Source organism: Fukomys damarensis, unplaced genomic scaffold (genome assembly GCF_012274545.1).
Source record: "Fukomys damarensis isolate Sample0158 unplaced genomic scaffold, DMR_v1.0_HiC HiC_scaffold_21, whole genome shotgun sequence".
Classification (NCBI taxonomy): Eukaryota; Metazoa; Chordata; class Mammalia; order Rodentia; family Bathyergidae; genus Fukomys; species Fukomys damarensis.
Window position 1 is genome coordinate 33,265,189 of NW_022900933.1, and position 20,242 is coordinate 33,285,430.

The window sequence follows — 20,242 nt, forward strand, 5'->3', positions numbered from 1 at the left end:
TCTGCCTCCCAGCAGGAACTTCTGTCAACCTAGCATCGAAGTAGGGATAAACTGAGACCCACAGAAAGCCCAAGGACAGCCCTGGACCACACACGCCATCATTTCCTGCCTCTGACTGTGCTGGGCCCACCTGCCCTCCCTCTTTGCCCTCCAGGACAAGGCTGGCTTGGAGAAATGAGGTCTCCATCCCCCACCCCCCATGCACCACTCCCCAAACAATAAGGAGAGGTACAAAGACAGGAGGCACATGGCATGTAGCCTTTATTTCTCATCTTTCCCTGATTTGACTGAGGGTTTTGTGCATTCAACTCGGGACACATTTTATCTTTGCTGGATTTATTTAGCCTCTTCAGGCTTAGGATCCAGTTGAATTCTCAAATAAGGTCCCCACAGCTGCCCCGAAGGAGCCCAAGATGATGTTGGATGATGTGGAGAGTCCAGCTGCCCCTGGGGAAGAGAGAAAGGTGAGTCACAGGAAAAAGGTGGTGGGACACCGTCCTCTTTCCTCTGTGCACACCCCCCACCCCAGCTCTGCTTTGGACAGAGGAGGCTGAAAGTCGAGGACTGGGTGTATTCTTGGGAACTGAGAGTTACAGGCTACCAACCTTATCCAAGGTAGGTTGCTGAGGCCCCGAGAAGGATAGGGAACTGCCCAGGTCACCCAGGATCCAGCTTGGCTAGGGCTGAGTCCAGAGCCCAGGCATCCTGCATCCTGACACGGTCTCTTTCCTTCTTCTCCCTACCTAGTACCCCCTCAGCCTCCTGTCACCCCAAGCCTCGCTGGGAGGGAGCTGGACTGGATTGTGGGAAAAGCGATTGGGAGACAACTTTCACATACTTGGGAACAAGGAACTTCGGAGGAAGAAGAGGAAGGAGCTCAGGCTCTGGCTTCGGTCGTCACCCTCTCTGGTTCCCCTATGGGGTCACTTATCCACGGACTGCAGTGTGGCCACCACGCTGCCCGCCGCGATCCCTCCCCCGTTGGCGATGGCGGCTGCGGACATCATCTTGGCTGTCAGGGAAGAGGCCGCGATCCCGGTCGCAGTGAAGCCCATTGCGCCCAGAAGGAAGGGCGCCGCGCCCAGGGCTGCCGCTGCGGGGTAGAAGGAGGGGCTGCCCTTGGGGCTCCGGGAAGGGACTTGCACTTCCCTGACATTTTCCGGGGACTGCGCCGTAAGCTGGGAAGGGGGGCGGGGAGTGTCCAGGGTTAAAAAAAGAAAGTGGGCATGGAGCCAGGTGCTGACGAAGAGGTCCCAGGTGGACCGGGTACGGAGCTCCCTGGTGTGTCCCTAGCCTGCTGCGCGACGCTGCGGAAGTCCCTAGCCTTCCCCGGGCCTCCGGATGAAGTGGTGCCACTGCGCCGGGTGAACCGCCGGCCGCCAGGACGCGACCTGGAGTTTGCCTGCGCTTCCCCCAGCAGCTGCGGGAGAGGCCGGGCGCCTTGGCGCGCCTGGTCTCGGGGTCCCGAAACGAACCTCCTCCGACGGCAGCGGCCACCAGTGCTGGGGAGAGAAGTGAGGCAAGAGGGCCGGTTAGGGAGGCAGCTGGGGGGCGAGCGCCCCGCTGCCCCTCGAGCGCAACCCGGGAAAGGGAAACTCACAGGCCGTGGCTAAGGATCCTGCTCGCAGCGGAACGGAGCTCTCTCCGCTGCCTTGGTCCAGTCCCCTTCTCCTCCCAAAGGCGACCCTAGGAAAACAACCTCTCATAAATTTAGGAGCCCCTGGAGGCAGCCCAAAGGGCTCAATCATTGTGGCTTTTGTTACGAGGAGGTCTTCTCGAGTCTTCTTCAGTTTCTTACTTCAGTATCCTGTTATAACCAAGGTCTTTCACCTCATTTAGATCGATTCCCAGGTTTTTTTCCTGAAGCTATTGTGAATAGAATCTTCGGATTTTCTTCCTCAGCTAGTTTATTATAGAAAAGCTTCTGATGATTTAATGTTGATTTTATATCTTGCTACTTTGCTGAATTGTTCAGAGAGAACTTTTCATTTTATACCAGGGATGGTTTATTTCTGGTTTGTAAAAAGTTTTATTTTTTTTTCCTGTTGTTTGTTTGTTTGTTTTCCCCCTGAAGTAAATCTTTCCCTATTCAGGAATTCTCTTCTAGTGAATTCTGTTGACACATACTTGAGACAAAATGTTTCTCTACTCTGATATGACTTGCACTCTTTCCAACGGGAAATCTACTTTTATTCTTATATTTGATACTCTTAGAAATCATGTGTCTTTTTCTTCTCTGGTTGCTTTTAAAATGTTTCTTCATATCTGGTTTGGCACTCCTTGCACAGACTTCTGTTTCTTGTGCTTGAGGTTTAGTGAGCTTCTTGAGTCAGAGGATTTATGCTTTTCATCAAATTTCATAAATATGGCCACACTTCCTCCATCCCCACTCCCTTTGGTAAGGACTCCAGTTGAACCTATGACTGGCCTTGTTGTCACTGTGCACTCAGTGATGCTCTGTCCACTTTCTTGAGTCTTTTTTCTCTTTAGTTTCATTTAGGAGAACATCTCTTGCTATTTCTTCAAGTTCACTCATCTTTTCTTCTGAAATGCCAAATCTTCCCAGCTTTCTTTCCATACATTATTCTTCTCAGACGTTGCATTTTTTTTTTAATCGCTGGAAGTTGGTCTTGGGCTTTTCCTGTATTCTGTGTTCACCTCTCTGCTGAACATTTGTAACACAGTTCTAAGAACCATCTCTGGGTCTTTGTTAACTCTGTCACCCAAGTCTGTTGGAAATAAAGTACAACTAACTAGCCTTTGTCTCTGGTGCCTGGGAAGGAGTCTGTAAGTCCTTGGAATTTTCTGAGCAATAGGAAAGTCTTGTTAGTTCTGAGCACCGCAGCTCCGGCCTGAGTTGCTGAACAGGAATAAGATGACTTGCAGGGGGCAGGTCCAGCTGGCCATCCAGCTGGCTGTGCTCCTGGTCACTGGCTTTCTTTTGCTTGTAGGCCCTCCTGGCTAACATAGCAAGGAACTAAACACAAGGGTCATCCATCCCCTCAGGGGCCTTTCTGTCTCCTCCCCTTGCTTTCCTGTGAGCCAACAGCAAAATGATCTGTCTCGTGTCATTGCCATCCATTTACTCGCTTGATCCATTTCAGCACATATTATATATCTCTACCAGAATTATTAACTTGTGCCCCCAAAGGAAGTGATCAGTTGGAGAATGGTGCTAACTCATGGGTTCTCTGGCTCTAGTTTCACACATTCTCAGTAATGTACATCAGCACCATTCCCCCGCCTCCTTCCAAGAGATTGTTTCTTTTTGGTACTGGGGACCGAACTCGGGTTCTTGCCCTTGTGAGGCAGGCAGTGGCACCACTGAGCTAAATCTGAGAGATTCTTTCATACGCTTGTAATACAGTGAGATTCTGTCATTGCATTCTGTATCCCACCTGATTCCCTGGCAGCTTAATTTGTTCTTATTTTGTGGACTAAAGTTCTACGGATTTTGACACACATATCATGTCACACATCCATGTGTCTGTACAGAATAACCTCACTGATCTAAAAATCCCTGTACTTCCCTACCCAACACCCCACCCTTCCACACTGTACAGTCGCTGATCTGTGCAGCATCATTAGAGGTTTGTCTTTCCCTACAACTGTGCATTTATATGTCATGTATTCTATGATCACCAAACCTCTCTTCATAGCCCTCTGAAGGGCACCTTTCTTTGTTCTGCTTGGCCTGATAATTTTAGAAAAGTTATCACTGACAGAACTTGCAAAAGTATGCTTGCCCCACACCCCCATTTCCTAAACTTTGCTGTGTGTAACTCCATAGGTGGACCTCATCTTGGACCAGAGTGGTCTGAGATGCAATCATTTTTGTGTACACCCCCCCCAGACGATGAGCCCCTCTGGCAATCTTTCATCCTGTAAGCATATTTAAAAGTATGCAGAGAAAAAGGAGAAAGAAAAGGACTCCTGCTGTGCAGTGTCGGTTACCTCAGAAGCAAGGGTGAAGTCTGGGTGTTTTATATCTTCTTTTGTCTCATCTGAGACATCTGTTGGATTCTATGATTTGAAAAAGATTGGGTGTGGCGTGTGGCCCAGGGCATGGGTTCCTGGGGAACGGTAGAGCTTCACTGTTAGGAATGTGGTTGGTGGATCAGAGGCATCTATGCTACCAAGAACTGATTACAAAAGGCTGCACTGGGGCCACTGAGGGGAGGTCATTGTGAGGGGAGGAAAGAGATCTTCCTGGAAGACCTTGGGGTCCCTAGTAGTAGCCCACACTGAGCTCAAGAAGGGACAGGGAGGACCACATGGGGAGAGCGCACCTTTTTCTGATGCTGCAGATGTGCAGCTTGTCAGTCCAAGATTTGCTTGAGTCAGGTGGGCCTAGTGAAATTGGTAGGGTCCTGGATCCAGCCTTACTTGAAGCTGTGCCTCCTGCATCTTCATTTACAAGAACCACCATGCTGTCCCCCCAGGTCTTTTGTTTCCTTAGGATCTTTATTGGTGGGGCTGTCTAGCAAGGTAGTCAAATGATTTTGAATCAAAATATATCTCTCTAGGAGTTGAATTATTGCATCAGCCAGAGGCTGTGAAATTGTTATCAACAGGAGTTCCTTTCCTTCTGCTCACCTCCCTGGCAGTATTTTCTCTGTAGCTAAGAAGGTCTGTGGAGGGAAGGTCGGGGCCAGGTGGGCTTTCTGGGGCACCAGGTTAACAGCTCAGACCTGCAGAACTGGAGCATATTTCTCAACCCCTCTGCCTCAGTTTCCTTCCTCTGTGAAATGGCAGCTGTGGAGCCCTGCTCCAGAACTATGAGCTCCAGGGTGCAGCTGCAGATGAAGGGAGAAGTTCCAGGTAGGACCGAGCCCAGGGCAGCAGCCTACTGAGCTCAGTGAGGAGCCCCACTGTACCATGGGCAGGACCGAGTGCTGACAAGGATGTGGAGCCTCTCTTCTACAATTCCCAGTGAGAGGGGATGGCTGTAATCCAGCACTCTGGCAGGCAAAGGCAAAAGAATTGCAAGTTCCAGCCCAGTAGGGGCAACTCAGTAACTTAGCCAGACCCTATCACAAAATAAAAAAGGGCTGGGGATGTAGCTCAGTTGAAGGCCTTGGATTCAATCTCCAATACTGCAACAAACAAACAAAGAAACTGGCATTGACACTTTGGCTAGCTGTTTTTAAGTTACACATACATGCATTAGTCCCACTCCTGGGTTTCTACTCAAGAGCAACGAAAGCATTGTATCCTCCCAAAGCCTTGCTCACAGTGTTCAAAGCAGCTGCAGTCATTGTAGCCCCCAGTGACAATGACCCCACATGTATGTTGGCAAGGGAGCTGCAAAAGCAATGTCTATTCCTTGGGACATTTAGGAAAGACATATAGAGAAGCAAAGGAAACAAGTCAGAGTCCTCTCCTTTCCTCCCGCTCTGTTAATGTTTCTGGTGCAAAGCTCTCAGCCCTCCTCTCCCCCTCTCCCTGCCCTCACTCCTAGTTTTTCCTGCCTTCAATGTTGCTTTTGATCTGCCTCAGGCTGAGGCCTCCTCATACTACTCCAAAATCTCTACCCGGATTGTGAACCAACCGTCCAATTTAGAACCCAGCACACAGATTTGCCTGGGACACACCATCCTTCAAGAGATGGGGCAGTAGGCCAAGAACTCTGAAATTCTGAGATGCCTTTGTAGACCACAGCTGACGGGTTGGACCTACTACTTTTGCATTGGGAGCGCAGGACTGGATTGAAGTCACTTCTTGCCTTGGAGTGCCATCTTGTGGCAATATCTTAAACTGCAAGCGCAGTTGCAAGAGGGCTGGGTAACAAAATGGCAGCTGGATCAGTGAGGATGAAGACTGGTTTTGAGGGCTGGAGCCGAAATTGTCCTGAACTTCAAACTGAATGGGCCGCAATGGCACGCTTTTGTATTGGGAGAGCAGAGATACCTCATTGGAAGGGTTTGCAGTGCTTTGAGATCTCTCCCCAACTCTCACCCGTGCTGCTCCTTCCCCATTCATAGTGGGCTCCTGGAAACTACATTTGTGAGGCAGGTGGCTGTCACCACTGAGTTAAATCCCGGCCCGAAGCTAGGTCTGTAATCGTGACCTCAGCTCCACTGCTTACACCTTGTCTGTCTCAAGCACCCTCCTCTCAAGTCCCTTGTGGCTTCTGCTAGTGCTACTCTTTCGTTCACCTTTTCATTTCTTCAGTTGCAAATTCTCCTTGAGGCTTTCTGCTGTCAAATCTGCTGCAGAACCAGGGGAAAGAACAAGGCCTGAAGGGAAATCTTGGCTCCCGTGAAGACGAGATGACCGGAAACCAAGGGACAGAGATGCGACAGCTGGGCTGGAGCTCAGGCTTGACGCCAAGGGGAGGAAGAGGGACAGTGATGGTTGGAGTGGGGGGTGCTTCTTCAGAGAGTATCTGAGGCCTGTGTGCCCTGTAACGAAATGCCGAGTCCCGGGAATTCATAACAGACAGAAATGTCTCTCTCGTGATTCCCAAATCTGGAAGTCAAGTCCCCAGCACTGGTCTCTGGTAAAGGCTGCATTCTCCAGAGAGGAGAATCACTGTGTCTTCCCATGGTACAGGGCAGAGGCAGGAGAGACCAGTTCCCTCCATCAAGCCCTTTTCTGCAGGCACCTGAGCCCCTCACCAGCTCCTGAGGGTCTAATCTCCTCTCAAAGGTCTACTTCTTATCCCATGCAGACATCCCGGAGAGCTGTCCCTGTCCTGTGGAAAGGAAGGACCAGGTTTGAGAGGCTGCTCTGTGGGTTGGGGTGCAGTAGGCTAGATTTGCTGTATGTCAGAGAGAAGAAGTGCTGTGCTCTGGACAGTCGCAAGAAGACAGCATCAATGACTGCGCTGGGCTCCAACCAGAGACAGAAAAGCCTTCTTCTCCCCCAGCCCATGGTGCTGGGCCCGAGGCCCCCTCTCCTTTTCCCTGGATGGGACTGCCTTATTTTAAGGTTCCCTTTCACTTTCCCTTCTGGAGAAGCAAATGAAGGCCCACTAGTTTGAGCAGCAACATTTTATGGCCTCGCAGCTGAATTATTGCAACCTGCATCAGAGCAGAGTTCATTTACTCATTCAGCGAATATTTGTTTGCATGTTTCACACATCAAATGTGTTAGAGTTGTCTAGCAGCGGCGCAGTAGAGTCAGTGGAGCCACTTTCCCGACCCTCGTCCTGGGAAGCGTGTCAGAGGGGTACTTGGGGACCTTGAAGATCCAAGGGGGACCCATTTCTCCACTTTTTAAATCTGTGTGGATGTGAAGAATGAATCCCAAGTCGTGGTCTTCATTTGCACATCATTAGGACAGAGGTAGTCACCGCACCACAGTGACCTCCCCCTGCCCTGCTGCTGTACATTTCCCAAGGTTGCCCCTTCTGTCTGGCACTCCATGGTGGAATCCAGGAGGATGGAAGAACCCTGAAACTTCCTTTTGCCAGTTCTGCTAGGTTTGATCCAAAATGCAGAGCCCATGGGCCATGTGAAGAGCTCCCTTCTGCTCACACTGTCCTGATTTCTTTTCTTCCCACTTTATTTTTCCACACCTGTCACACGGTTTGAGTCTGCTACAGTCACGATATGCTGCATAGCAAAACCATCCTCAAACACAGTGACTTACAGGAGGGGTCTGTGACCCAGGCTGAGCTTGGCTGGGCGACAGTTCTAATGACTTGGGCTGACGTGAGGCAGCTGAGGCAGCTTTGATGTTCACGGGTGGCCCGTGGGTCAGAGAGGAGGCCCACGGGTCAGAAAGGTGGCCCACGCCTGTGCATTCTGGAGGCCAGAGTGACGGAGGTAGCTACCCAGGCGAACACCTTCTATGCTGATGGCAGAAACATTTGAGGCCTCTTTAGGCTCACACTTCATGGGGGCACTGTCCCCTGGCCAAAGCAAGTCACGTGGCTCAACCCCAAATCAGGTGTGGCACCGAGGTGTGGACAGAAGAGGTATGGACAGGTCAGAAGGAGACAAGGTTTGAGAAAACTACAGCTTCAAGACATAGAGTTAGCCAGGGTTACAATGCCCTTTTCACCCTAGGATTTTTAAATTTTCATTCCGGCCTCCTCACCCCTAAATTCCTAAGGTTCTGAAAGGTTCTATCAGTTCATAAATGTGTCCTGCATTTCTCATCCAATACTATAAATCCATAAATTCCAACAACTTCCACTCTCAAAGAAAGAAACAGTCCTGTTAATTGGGTATAGTATCTCCAAACTTCAGATGACTTGCTTGATAAAGCCAGTTTTTCTTTAGTCCACCAATAAGCAATCTGGCCTTGAGGAAACAGACACTCCGTGGATGATAAATAACTCAAAAAATAAACACCTTAGGTCATCCATCCAGTGACGCCCCAAGACCACATAAGGCTCCCCCCCATCACGATGTGTGTTGCCCTTGGGTGACCTTGGTTTTTGCCTAATAAACCAGCTGTGCTTTTCACAGCTGCATCGTGAAATTGTTTTTCTGAGATGAGCATCAAGAACCTCCCTGGGGTGGGTTGAGGCCTCCACACTTTCTTTAGGGGGACCCCTTTGTAGCCTTTCTGGTGACAGAACTGCTTGGCCTGGAATGTGGCCCCTGTGGATTGTGGCTGCAGGAAGGGTGAAGACAGGGCTGGTGGGGACAGGACTGGCGATTCCAGCTGTGACGCGACAGGTACCCTGCAAGTCCTCCCTCTCCAGACCCCACGCCTCCAGCTATATCTTCCCTAGGTTTGAAAGTGTGCCCAGGGGCAGTGAAAGCTAGGAGGAGACTTCTTTATTTTGATTTCCCCAAGGGATCAGGTCTAGCTATGGAGGACACAGAGAGCCAACCTGTTTATAGCATTGGAAGGGAACAGAGGGATTTTCTGAGAAGCCGCCAGCCAGGAGTCAGAGCTTTCAGTCTTCTGGCTCCATCACCACCGACTTGAGACGCCCATTAGCAGAACCATTAGGCTGCGTGGTGAGCGAGGCTGAGGAAAGCAAAGCTTTCAACCCATCAGAAGGGAAGACTGTGGGACAAAGAACAAGCCTGAGCACATTCCCCTCTAATGCTCACCACAACCCTGAAGATTGATAGTTTTAAGTCCCCGGAATGGAGCATTTATCTGGGCACAATGACAATACCTCTCCCTGGGTGGTCACTTGAATGGAATCTTGCAGAGTGTGCTGCAGACATTTCCTAGCATTGCTGGAGAATGTGGAAACACAGGGCAGAGCCCCTTGCCTTTGGGTTAAAGCAAGAAGCTTGCTGAATAGAAAAGCCAGCTGGGTGAACACATCACATGTGAAATGTGCAGACAGTTACTCTCAGACTATCCATGCGGCTCTGTCCCGGGAGCTGGGGCTGCTCTGTGCACCCCATTCTCTCTCTGACCCCTCTCTGAGGGCTCCAGTAGCCATATGGGGTGCTGTGTGGACTGGGGCAGGCTGAAAACGCTCCTGCTCTCCCGGTGCGGCTTTAGATATTGGACAGCCACACGGCTGCTGCCCATTCTGCGGCTGGCTTTGGGCAACACCCAGCTCAAGAGACCATGCCACTCCTGCTCTTTTCCACTGTTTTATTTCCTCCTTCTCCATCTCCTGCCTGGCCACAGTCATCCCTGACCCCTTACTTCCCTCCCATTCAGCCCCCTGCCCTCTCTCCTCTCCACTTCACATTTCTAGACTGCACCTCTGTGTCTCCATTTATGGAGATCCCAACAGCCCCTCAAGGCCACAGAGGCAGAGCTAAGTGGGAACCTCGCTTTCTGGGCTCCAAACTGCACTTTCTTGTCCCCCACACCACATCTCTGTTTGCACACAGCTGCATTTCTCATACAAATCACTTGGGGTTCTCATAAAAATGCAGATTCTGATCCAGCAGATCTGGAAGCGGCCTGGCTTCTGCATTTCTAACAAGCTGTTGAGTGATGCCAATGCTCCTCTGCATGGAGCACCGTGTTGCAAGGATATAATGTTTTACAAAAGAAATTCTATATGTATTTTCAATTCATCGCTATCCTTGCTGCAATCTAGTAAGGCTGGCAGGAGGGAGCGAACACACTTGTACTTTCCAGGTGAGTTGCCGAAGTCCAGAGAGATGCCATGCCTTGTCCGGTGTCCCCTGGGTAGCAGGCAGCACCCAGGAAATGGGACCCAGGCTTCTGATTGGGGTCCCTCGGCCTGGCCCGCTGCTCACCGCCAAGCTGTGATGGCCCTGAATTCTCCACAGCAGCCGCTTGTGTGTTTAATGTCTCACAGCCCCGCCTCTGGCCTCTGAGAGCAGCCTTGAGATCGCTGTGATTGTTTCTTTACTCTGAGGTCTCACTGTTCCTGGCCTAGTAAGGCTCCCAGGAGAATGAAGGACAATGGAAACATCGCATGTGGCCAGAGGTGGAGGCACGCATGTCCCCCCCGCCCACACCCCAGAGAAAAGCTCACTGTTTTCTTATGTAGGATCAAGTGTGCTTCATGGGCTGTCCTTGGCAGAGAAAGTGGGCCGTGTAAATTATACATTGAAATAATAGAGGCTGCTGCAATCTGCCAGAAGGTCTGTGATGGCAGAGATAACAACTTTGTAGAACAGTGGGCTGTGCAAGGGCACCTAGAGAACTCAAGAAAAGAGGGGACACTGGGGCTAGGCGTTTCACTTCTAGATTTCCAGCCAGCCAGGATGTAATCTCTTACCTGTGGGTAGAGCTTGCTGGCCTCTGACAAAGGTCCAACCTGCTCAGGGGTTCAGATCTTGGACAGGAAAATAAAAGAATGAAAAGCAGACCAACCAATGAGCTAGAGTGTCTAGGTGACAGCCCGAGAGCCCAGCTCACCTGCTGAACAGCTGGGAAACTGGGGATGGGACACTGCTCCAGATTTACTGTGAGCAAATTGGGGCCAGGGTTTGGGCCCCTGAACTGTAGTCTCAAGTTTTCACCTTGCTTTGCTTCTGTGCCTTCTCAAGGAACAGGTAGGTCTTGTCTGAGTCTTCTCCAGCAGGACAAATGAGATCTGGATTTAAGACAGTGGCAGCAGGGCAGCAAACTGTGGAGGCTTGGAGACAAGGATTCATTCAGGGTGTTACAGTGTGGAGCATGAATGTTCTCTGAAGGCCCCAGTATTGCAGACTATTCCCCAGAGTGGTGCTGTCCGAGGTGGTGGGCCTGTGGTAGGTGGGGCTTTGTGTTGGTCAGGTCCCTGTTGATGTAACAAAATACCTGAGATCAACAATTTAAAGGAAGAAAAGTTTGTCTTGGCTCGCAGTTTCCACCCATGGTCACGTGGCCCTGTTGCGTTAAGCCTGCAGCGAGGAGGAACATCATGGCAGGGAGCATGTAGTTGGGCAGAGCTGCTCACTTCATGGCAACCAGGAAGCAGGCAGTAAAAGATAAGAGGGGCCACAGTCCCATTATCCCCTTCAAGGACCTGCCCCCAGTAGTCTCACTTCCTCTCATTGGGACCCCAGTGACCTCATGTCCTCCCACTGGGCTCCCACTGGCCTCACATCCTCACACTGCCTTGAGATGAACAGGCCTTCTCCACCAAGTACTACGATGTACTATGACACCACAGGCTCAAAGCCATGGGTTCAGGCACCATGGACTGAGACCTCTGAAGTCATGAACCCAAATAAACCTTTCTTCCTTTCAAGTTGATTGTCTTACGTATTTTCTTACAGTAATGGAAAGCTGATTAACAAAAGGGGATACATATGGAAAAAGGCCAAATCCCTGACATAAGAGAAAGATACATTCCAACAAGTGGTCGTGCCTTTTGGTCTCTGTGTAAGGCAGCTTTTCCTGGGCCTCTATTCAGCTGGCATTTCTAGCTGTCTTGCATTAGAGCTCATTGCTTATTTGGCTCTCAGCAAATCTTGGTTGAATGAGAGGATGAACTGTGTGGAGAAGTCCCTTTCTCTACGTGTTTTCATCTTCTCCTCCAACAAACTTGATTTGACATTTGTCATTTGATTTGACATTTCCTTTCTATAAGAAAGGTCCTGTGCCTGGCCCTGGGCATGTTTTAGAAATTGGGATATTTATTCTCTTACTTGTTAAACTTATTTATTGGTTCAGAGAGTGTTTTCACTCCTGATTTTGAGATTTTTCTGTGTAGATAATCATCCTTCATCTTTCTCACATGTAGAATTTGCCTCAAATTCCACACATCTCTATCAGGGGTAAAGAGATAATGGTCTCCACCAGAGACCTCAAATGGCAGTAGCTTAAGTGACACCTGTAGAAATCTATCCACACTCAGCTCTGTTCTGTGTGGCCCCTGTGCCTTCTCTCCTCAGAATTATGCCTCCCTCTGTGGGTCTGAGCTCTCCTGCTTTATCTGCACCCCAGTGGGGACAGCAGGGAGAGGGCAGGTCCTGGAAGTTCAGCTTGAATCTGTGAAGGGTGCTGGGACAAAGGTCTTTCTTCTGCATAGCCAGGGCCTCCAGCCTTTCCTGTAAGATGAAGGTTGTAGTCTCTGCTAGAACAAGGAGGTTCCACAAGTGTTGGTTTCTTTATTTAAAAAAAAATCAATTCTGGCCTGGAACTGTCACTGTTAAAATCTGGGCCAGGCTGACTGTCACTCGTATGGTGGTTGTCCCTCCCACACCCCTGCTGCCACTATCAAGAGCAATGTGGACTCTCATCTTCCTCCCTCTACTGCTCAGTGACAAAGGCCATTCCTTCATTTTCAGAGGGTCACTGTGGCTTGAGGAGGGGACAAAACATGCTTCCCTACCCAGGACTTGGCCACAGGGACCAGAACCCCTGCCATGAAAGTCACTGCAGCCTCGGCAGTCCCCCCTCGCCCTTCACCCCAGGGCACTACATGGCCCTATGGCCACATTCTTTCTCCAGGTCCCAGAATTCCCTGACATAATCTCAGGGAGTCTTAGGAGTAAATATTTGGGCAATGGACGCTCAAGTCAGATTTGATATGCATTTTATAATTCATACTAATAGCAATCTTAAAAATAGAACTATATTTAAATGTATTTTTAAAAAATGCACCCAGCAGAGCCTCAGGGAACCTGATTGACCTATGACCTTTGTCCCTCTTTCCTGTTAGCTGACCTCACCAGGAAGCTTGAGGCATGGGACTCTTGGGACACAGTCCCTGGGGACTTCCAGAGGCCCCTGCAGGCCCAATGATGGCTGGCCCTTCCATAGTACTCTCTCGGTCCCAGGAACCACTCTGAGGGCTTTTCCTCGGGGAACTCATTTCATTTTCACAGGGCTGAGGGCAAAGGGTACATGAGGAGTCAGAGGCCTTCCAGGTGACTTCTGACTGAGGGGACAGGACAGGATGAGGGAGGGCTTCCCCAGTGGGATGGCAGGGGGGTGCCTTATGGCTGGCTTTGCAGGGTGGAGTGGCTTGAAGGGGATGTAGTCACACAAAATGTCTAGGCCCATGCAAAGGGAAGAGCAAACTACACTCTTGGATCCAAGGGAACAATTTACTTCAGGAACCAGCCCATGGCAAGTGAGATTGTGAGCTGGAAGGGAGGGAAAGCGAAGGTAGGAGGGGTGTGCATGCTCATACAGGACTGGCCTGCAACTGCTACAGTAGGCTGGCCATCTTTAATCACTGCCTGGAGGAGGCCCAAAGAAAGAGTCCTCACAGGTCATGAACACCATGGTAACTACCACCATGGTAACTACCGTTGAGTTCCTCGTGTGTGTGGCAGGCACATTTATGTTTATGGCCTCTCATAACCACCACAATCCTGCAAGGTAGACCTTGTCTCTCTCTATCTCTTTTTTCTTTTTTGATAGATAAGGAAATTGAGGCCCAGTGTCATTTTCTCAAATTCGTAGCTAAGCACAGAAAAGTGCAGAAGACTGAAACAGACCGAGTGCATGATAAATGATTGTGGGGGATGGAATGGGATGGGCAAAGGTAAAAATAGGCAAGATCATTCTAGGAGGAAAGCAGGTGTACTTGGCACTTTGATGGGCAGGGTGAATTCCTCCCAGCAGAGGGGAGGGCAGGAGCATTTGCGGCAAGGGGAAGCACATAAGTAAATGATGGGAACAGGGATAAGCATGGTGTGGAGCCCCAGCAGAGGAAACAATCCTGATAGGCCAGAGGGGCTAAGCTGGGGGACTTTGTCACAAAATGTATGGGGTGAGACTTTGGATTGGCTTCAGTAGGATTTACACAAGTTCTTGGCACAAGTTCTTGAACCAAAAAGTGACAGATTGAAAGCAGTGATTAGGAAGATGAAAACCCAAAGCACACAGGTGGGGCCTTGGGGATGGATGTGTCACAGCCTTCCAAATCAACACTTCCTAGCCTGCAGCTCCAAAACACAATCACCCAATCATCACTGAACGTTTCCTTTAGCATAGAGTACACAGTGACATCCCGGATGTCCAATGGCTCCAAGCTCGAGCTTTTTACTACTCAAACAGTGAGGTTTGAAAAAACAAAAAACAAAAAACAAAAAAAATCTGCTCGGTGTCGGTAGCTTTGCTCAGTAGTCAAATTGAAAATCCAACTTGCAAAACACCTGCATGGGCCCAGAGCGAGTCCCGCGTTGTGTCTCACTGTGGACACAGAGTCTAAGTGCTGCTCTCACCCAAAGTACAGTTCTCATGTTAGTGTGTTAAAACATTCATATCCAACTTGCAAAACACCTGCATGGGCCCAGAGCGAGTCCCGCGTTGTGTCTCACTGTGGACAGAGTCTAAGTGCTGCTCTCACCCAAAGTACAGTTCTCATGTTAGTGTGTTAAAACATTCGTCAGTGTGCTTTTTTGTGCTTTATTTGCACAAGGTATTGTAACCATGGCTCCAAAGAGAGTTAGTGGTACGAGCAGTAAAGCTAAGAGTAAAACTGTGAGAGAGAACCACAATAGTGTTAAAGAAAGAAGTCATTGTGACATCTGTCAAAGTCTTGGAAAAGTGAATTCATGACGGTAATGTGGGTGCCTCAGAACCAATTATTTGGTTTTCCATTATTTCTTATGGGAAAAATCTGTTTAGTTCTTGAACATTTTGGTGTTTGAACACAAGTTTGGAATGAATTGAGCTTGACAAGGGAGGCATCACTGTACACTAAGCAATGGGCTGGCCTTCAAAACGTAGCTGACACATAAAGTAGGTGGGTTCTTCCCTTTTCTGGATTTAACTGATCTTTGGGCTACCGATGTGGAAACATAAACAAAATCCGTGTGTGGGTGCGCATGTGTGTGCGTGTGCATGTGTGTGTCCACACAGTGTGGGAGAGGATGCCGTCCTTCAGCAAAGCTGATGATGTAATTCCTGCCTGGCCTGAACCCCTCTACGGGTGCCCAGAGTGGTCTGAGGACCTGCAGGACAGGGTGCCTAGAACACACCCAGACGCCAGGCTCTGTGTAGACTCAGGTGCACTATCTCTTCCACCAAGATGTGGGGAAGGCTAGTTTTGATTTGTTTTATTTTGTTTCTACAAAATTGTCAAATCAAGCTTACACATGCATAAATGAACTTGCCCCAGGGCTCGGGATGAGGAGCAGAAGGAAGGTGAACCAGTCCCTGCGATGAGAAGGGTCCTCACCTGAGAGCTTCAGACAAGTCCAAGAAAGTCAGCGGTTGTCACATGGTCAGCCTGTGGGGGGCGCTATGCTAGGTGCAGGGAAAACGCAAAGATGGCTGAGGCTGAGTAGGCTCTCAGCTGACAAACCACAGCTACAGGTCCTACAGTGTCATCTCTTCAAGAACTTGAGGATGCTTCCATCCCATTCAGGAGCAGGTGTCTTACCTGGGCTCCCACAGACCGGTGTGTTGGTATTGATCATGCTACTCCCTGTCCCAATGCTCACCTGCTAACTTACACTTTTTCCTATGTTATTTCCAGTGTTAGTGTCATTGCTGGGATGAATATGTTAAGAAAAATTGATTGTCCCATGAAGCAGCACAAGTGGCTTTAAAACCATCTCGGAGACTGAATGAGTAATTTTGAGGTGAAAACTAAAAATGTCCAACTCCTAGAAATAGAGAGTAGAAAGGTAGTTACCAGGGCTGGAGGTGGAGGGAATGGGGAAATGCTAGTTGTAAGCACAGAGTTGTAGGTCAGAGATGATTAGGCTCTGGAGAGGTGGCTGCAGTTAATAAAAATGTATTGTATGTCTGAAATTTACTAAGAGTGTATGTTTCAAGTGTTCTCTCTTTTCTTGCCACACTGGGAATGGAACCCAGGGCTTTCACAAAGAGCTATATCCCCAATCTTTTTTTTTTTTTAATTTTGAGAGAGGGTCTTGCTAAATGCTAAGTTGCATTGTGACCTTCCTGCCTCAGCCTACCAGAGTGCTGAGATTACAGGCATGTGCCACCATGTCCGGCAGATTCTAAGTATTCTTCTGACACATGTACACATGTCTCCAGATGCAGTGACAGATGCATAATTAACTTGATTGTGGTAATCATTTCACAATCTACATGTATGTCAAAAAGTTACCTTGAATGCCTTAAACATATACATTTTTTATTTGTCAGTTTTACCCTTAATAAAACTGGGGGAACATAATTTTATCTAGGGACCATTTGCTTTCCTAAGAGAAATGATTTATAAAACATCCACCAGCAGCTCAGAAAGAAGCCACTCCAGAAGTTCTGGAGGTGCAGAATAAAAGAGAAAATGGGGCAGGGGGAGAGTTTCTGAACTCCAGGCAGACTGCAGAATTCTGGGAATCTGTGGCCATCGATAGGTTCATGGACACCACCCTCGGGGACAGGTGGGCGGTGTGACAGTGCCATGAGGGGAAGTGCCAATCACCTTCAACCTTCTCACTCATGGGGGAGCAGGAGGCCACCATAGTCCTGGTGAATTTCTTGCCCCTTGGATCAAGAGTGGGGAGTGGCTCATGGCTGCCCCTCACTCTTCTGGACTGTGTACATCATGGCATCGAGTCCCGTGTGCCCATACTTGACCAGAGGGACAACATGGCCTTCAAATGGGAGAAAGGACAAAAGATGACCAGCTGCTGCTCAGTTCAGGTGTGGCCACTGCTCCCTCCCATGTGATCCCCGCTCTTTCTTGACTCCTCTGTTTTTTTTTACCTCGTCCTGGGAAATATTCCTCAGGCTTCTGGACACTAGACTCCACAGGTGATGAGAAATGGAGTCACACGTTCCATTCCCTGGTTAAGTTCACTCAGTTCCACTGGCATAAGGAGCTGACATTAAACAAGAGTGGTCACACACTCATTCCAGGCCTCCACGGTTGCTTAGCAACAGCCTAGAAGCTGTGTTAAGTAGGTCGTGTTTGTGTGTGTGTGTGTGTGTGTGTGTGTGTGTGTGTCCAGGTGCGTGCATAGAGCCGGAGCTACTGTTGAATGTGCGTGGACATTTTGGGCACACAACTGGTTCTTCTCCAGAACTGATTGCAACTCAGTCATCTAACAAAGAGTCTGAAGGGTTGTCATATTTCTGAAATTGTTCTGTGAATCTGGAGCCCATTTTAAGGGCCACTGATCTTATCTGCCCATGCCTGCCATTGTGATGTGCTGCACTTAACAACAATTTTCCCAGAGTAGCTTAGAACAGCTGTTTGGAAGACTGGCCTTTGTTTCTAAATCCATCAGTCCCTCCTGTTTTGCGTTGTTTGAGTGATCTTGGGAATGCATGTTATTTCCATTCCACTTCCTGTAGGAGAGCTTCAGAGAGGAGAAGATGCAGGTCCAGGGTCACAGCAGGACAGCAGAGCATCTGAAAGGGAGGAAAGACAAAGGACCATGGAATGCTGCCTGACTCGGCTGTTGGCCCTGGTAGGCCTCTGTGAATTTTCAGGGGACGAATCCTCCTCGTTTCCTCCTCGCTCCTTTAGAGTCTTAGTTCTGCCTTGACCCCTTGCTGGCCCCAGATCAGCCCACCCAGTCATGTCTGTGGGACTCATACAAGGTTTCTGGCTTGAGATTTGAATGCTGATAGAGTGACTTCTCAAAGATGGTAAGCCCAGTGTCTAAGGGCTATGGTCCTAGTGGACCGGGTGTGGGAGGAAGTAGCTTCGGATTGTACACTGTCTACACTGCTTGCATGTCTCTAGTGCCCTATCAGTATGTTCAGAATGACAGAATGAACGATCCTAGTGCCATACACAGCTGAGTCTTGGGCTTTGCCAGCTGAGCAAAAAATATAATGGTTTCCATTACCCGATATTCAGGAGTTTATTTTTCTGTGAAAGACACTACTTTTGCCCGTTGCTAGAGAATTATAAGTTCTCAATGTGCAAATTATTGTTCTCAGTAATTGCTGTGGTGACACAGGGAGAGGAAGAGAGCTGCCCCCTCTTCTGAACCAGTGAGCCAGGGTGAGTCAGGGATGTGCAGTAGCGGGCACTGAGGCAGAACAGGTGGCAGCGGGCTGCCTGAGGCTCTGTTTGCCAAGACAAACATCATGACAGCGCAGAGCTTTCAGGATCTTGGCATGGCCTTGCTAGGAAATTGTGTAGAAGCATTCAGATCCCAGTTCCGTCCAGATGTAATGCAGCAGCCTGATTTCTGAGCTGCTTTCTGTCACTGGGGATATAGCATCTACCTACAAGTGGGGCCCCCAGCTGCAAATGAGCAGAGCCAGGCCTCACCTCCCCCTCCTGGCCACTCTGCCAGGCTCATCCCATCTCTGTACCTGGTGTGAGGCTGAAGCAGTCTTCCTGTGGGGATCATCATTCACTCTCTTATCTGTGTTCCTTAAACACCTCCCCACCGAATAAATGCTCACCAATTTCTTGCCAAGTCCCAGACACACTGGGAGATGTAAAAATGATTGACTCATTCTTCATGGTGACGAAGTCCTCCTCATGGGACACAGTGCCTCCACCCCCCACTGTGGCAACTTTTATTAAAGATGTACCAGCAAAAGAAGGACCTTTGCAACTCAGTATTTTGAACAACTTCAAACTGAATGGCAGACACAAGTGTCTTCAGAACTCTTTCTATTACTCTGCCTCGTGTTTTGGGAGTTGTCTCTCTCCTTTGCCTCCAAAGGGGAGACATCCATCCCCGCCTCCCAGCGAGCGCCTGGTGGTCAGACTCAGGGAGGCCATCTCCCAGGACAGGGGGCACCCACCTCACTCTTACTCCCTATCCCCTCATCTGTCATTCTACAGGAAGTCATAGCACACACTCTCTCCTCCTTTCCAGCCTCTGCCCTGCCCCTTGCAAATAATGTCTGAGTAACCTCAATCAAGTTGGGCTTTAGTGCCCTCGCTAACAGTTATATGTCACGGTTGTCCTCTGAGTTCCTCCACACATTGAGCCAGTCAGGGGCTGCATCCTATTTGCACTCCCTTTGGTTCTCTTAGCTCCAGGCATGATGCTAGGTGAGTGGAATGAAGCTTTATAAATATTTTTGCTAGATGGAAAAAGGTCTTCACATTGGGTGTGAACACGAGTTGATTCCTTTCTGCAAGAGAACTGAGATGCAGGCAGGAACTGATAACAGCCTTCCAACTGTATTTGCTGAAGAGCCTGGTGAACAGAATCAGAATAGAAGAAACTCAGAAAAGTGACAGATGTGTGGCGTGGACAGTTGGGACCCCTCGCCAGGAGAAGTCAGGCTGGAGGCAAGTGGGCAACATTGCTTCTCTTCCCAGCTTTGATATTCAAATTTCAAAACAAAACAAAACTCAGTACTGGACTAACAAACAGAAACACAACTTCAGAAGTAATGGATGAGGGAAGTTTGCCCTTGCTTGGAATAAATAATGATAATATAGGTTGAATATCCCTACCCAAAATGTTTGGAACCGGAAACGTTTTGGATTTTGGATTTTTTAAAAAAAATTTGGAATATTTTCATATACACCATGAGTTATTTTGGGCCACGGGAAATTCTTAATATGACATTCACTTATATTTCATATATATTTATACGTGTAGCCTGAAGGTAATTTTGTATATTTTTAATTATTTTGTGGATAAAATTTCATGGTATAAAATTTTTCCCTTGTGCTCAAAACATTTTGGATTGTGTATTCCCATTTAAAAAATTTGAATTAAGGACCCTCAGCATGTAATAAAAAATAACACCAACAACAATAGTAGCGAACTCTCAGAATAACTCTGTGTTCCGGGAATTTTAGCGTTTGTCTTTATGTCGCGTGATGCTTGTTTTAGATGCAGATATCAGTGCGTTTAATTAGTGTGTGGACTCACTGCAGTCGCCCCAATTCCTACGCCATGGCTGGTTCGTGCGTGTAGGTTTCCTTCTCACCAGGCCAGGGAAACCAAGAAACCAAGCGCCCTGAGCTTCTTTCCCTTCCAGACCTCAAACTGGACCACCCCACCTCTCTGTGTGCTATCAGAGGAGGGAGAGGGGGAGGGGGAGG

The 20,242-nt window shown here is 48.9% G+C and overlaps 1 protein-coding gene across 1 annotated transcript; it reads right to left on the bottom strand.

Annotated features, from left to right (window-relative positions):
- Nucleotides 1-242: 242 nt before the first annotated feature.
- On the bottom strand, nucleotides 243-9,453 carry Ifi27l2 (interferon alpha inducible protein 27 like 2). Its single transcript, XM_033766734.1, has 7 exons — nucleotides 9,336-9,453; nucleotides 7,597-7,751; nucleotides 1,799-1,866; nucleotides 1,601-1,686; nucleotides 1,476-1,502; nucleotides 839-1,093; nucleotides 243-447 (listed from the first exon to the last, which is right to left on the bottom strand). Exons 1-6 carry the CDS (start codon nucleotides 9,451-9,453, stop codon nucleotides 924-926), a joined length of 624 nt encoding a protein of 207 aa, XP_033622625.1. The 3' UTR covers nucleotides 243-447; nucleotides 839-923.
- Between the last annotated feature and the right edge of the window lie 10,789 nt (nucleotides 9,454-20,242).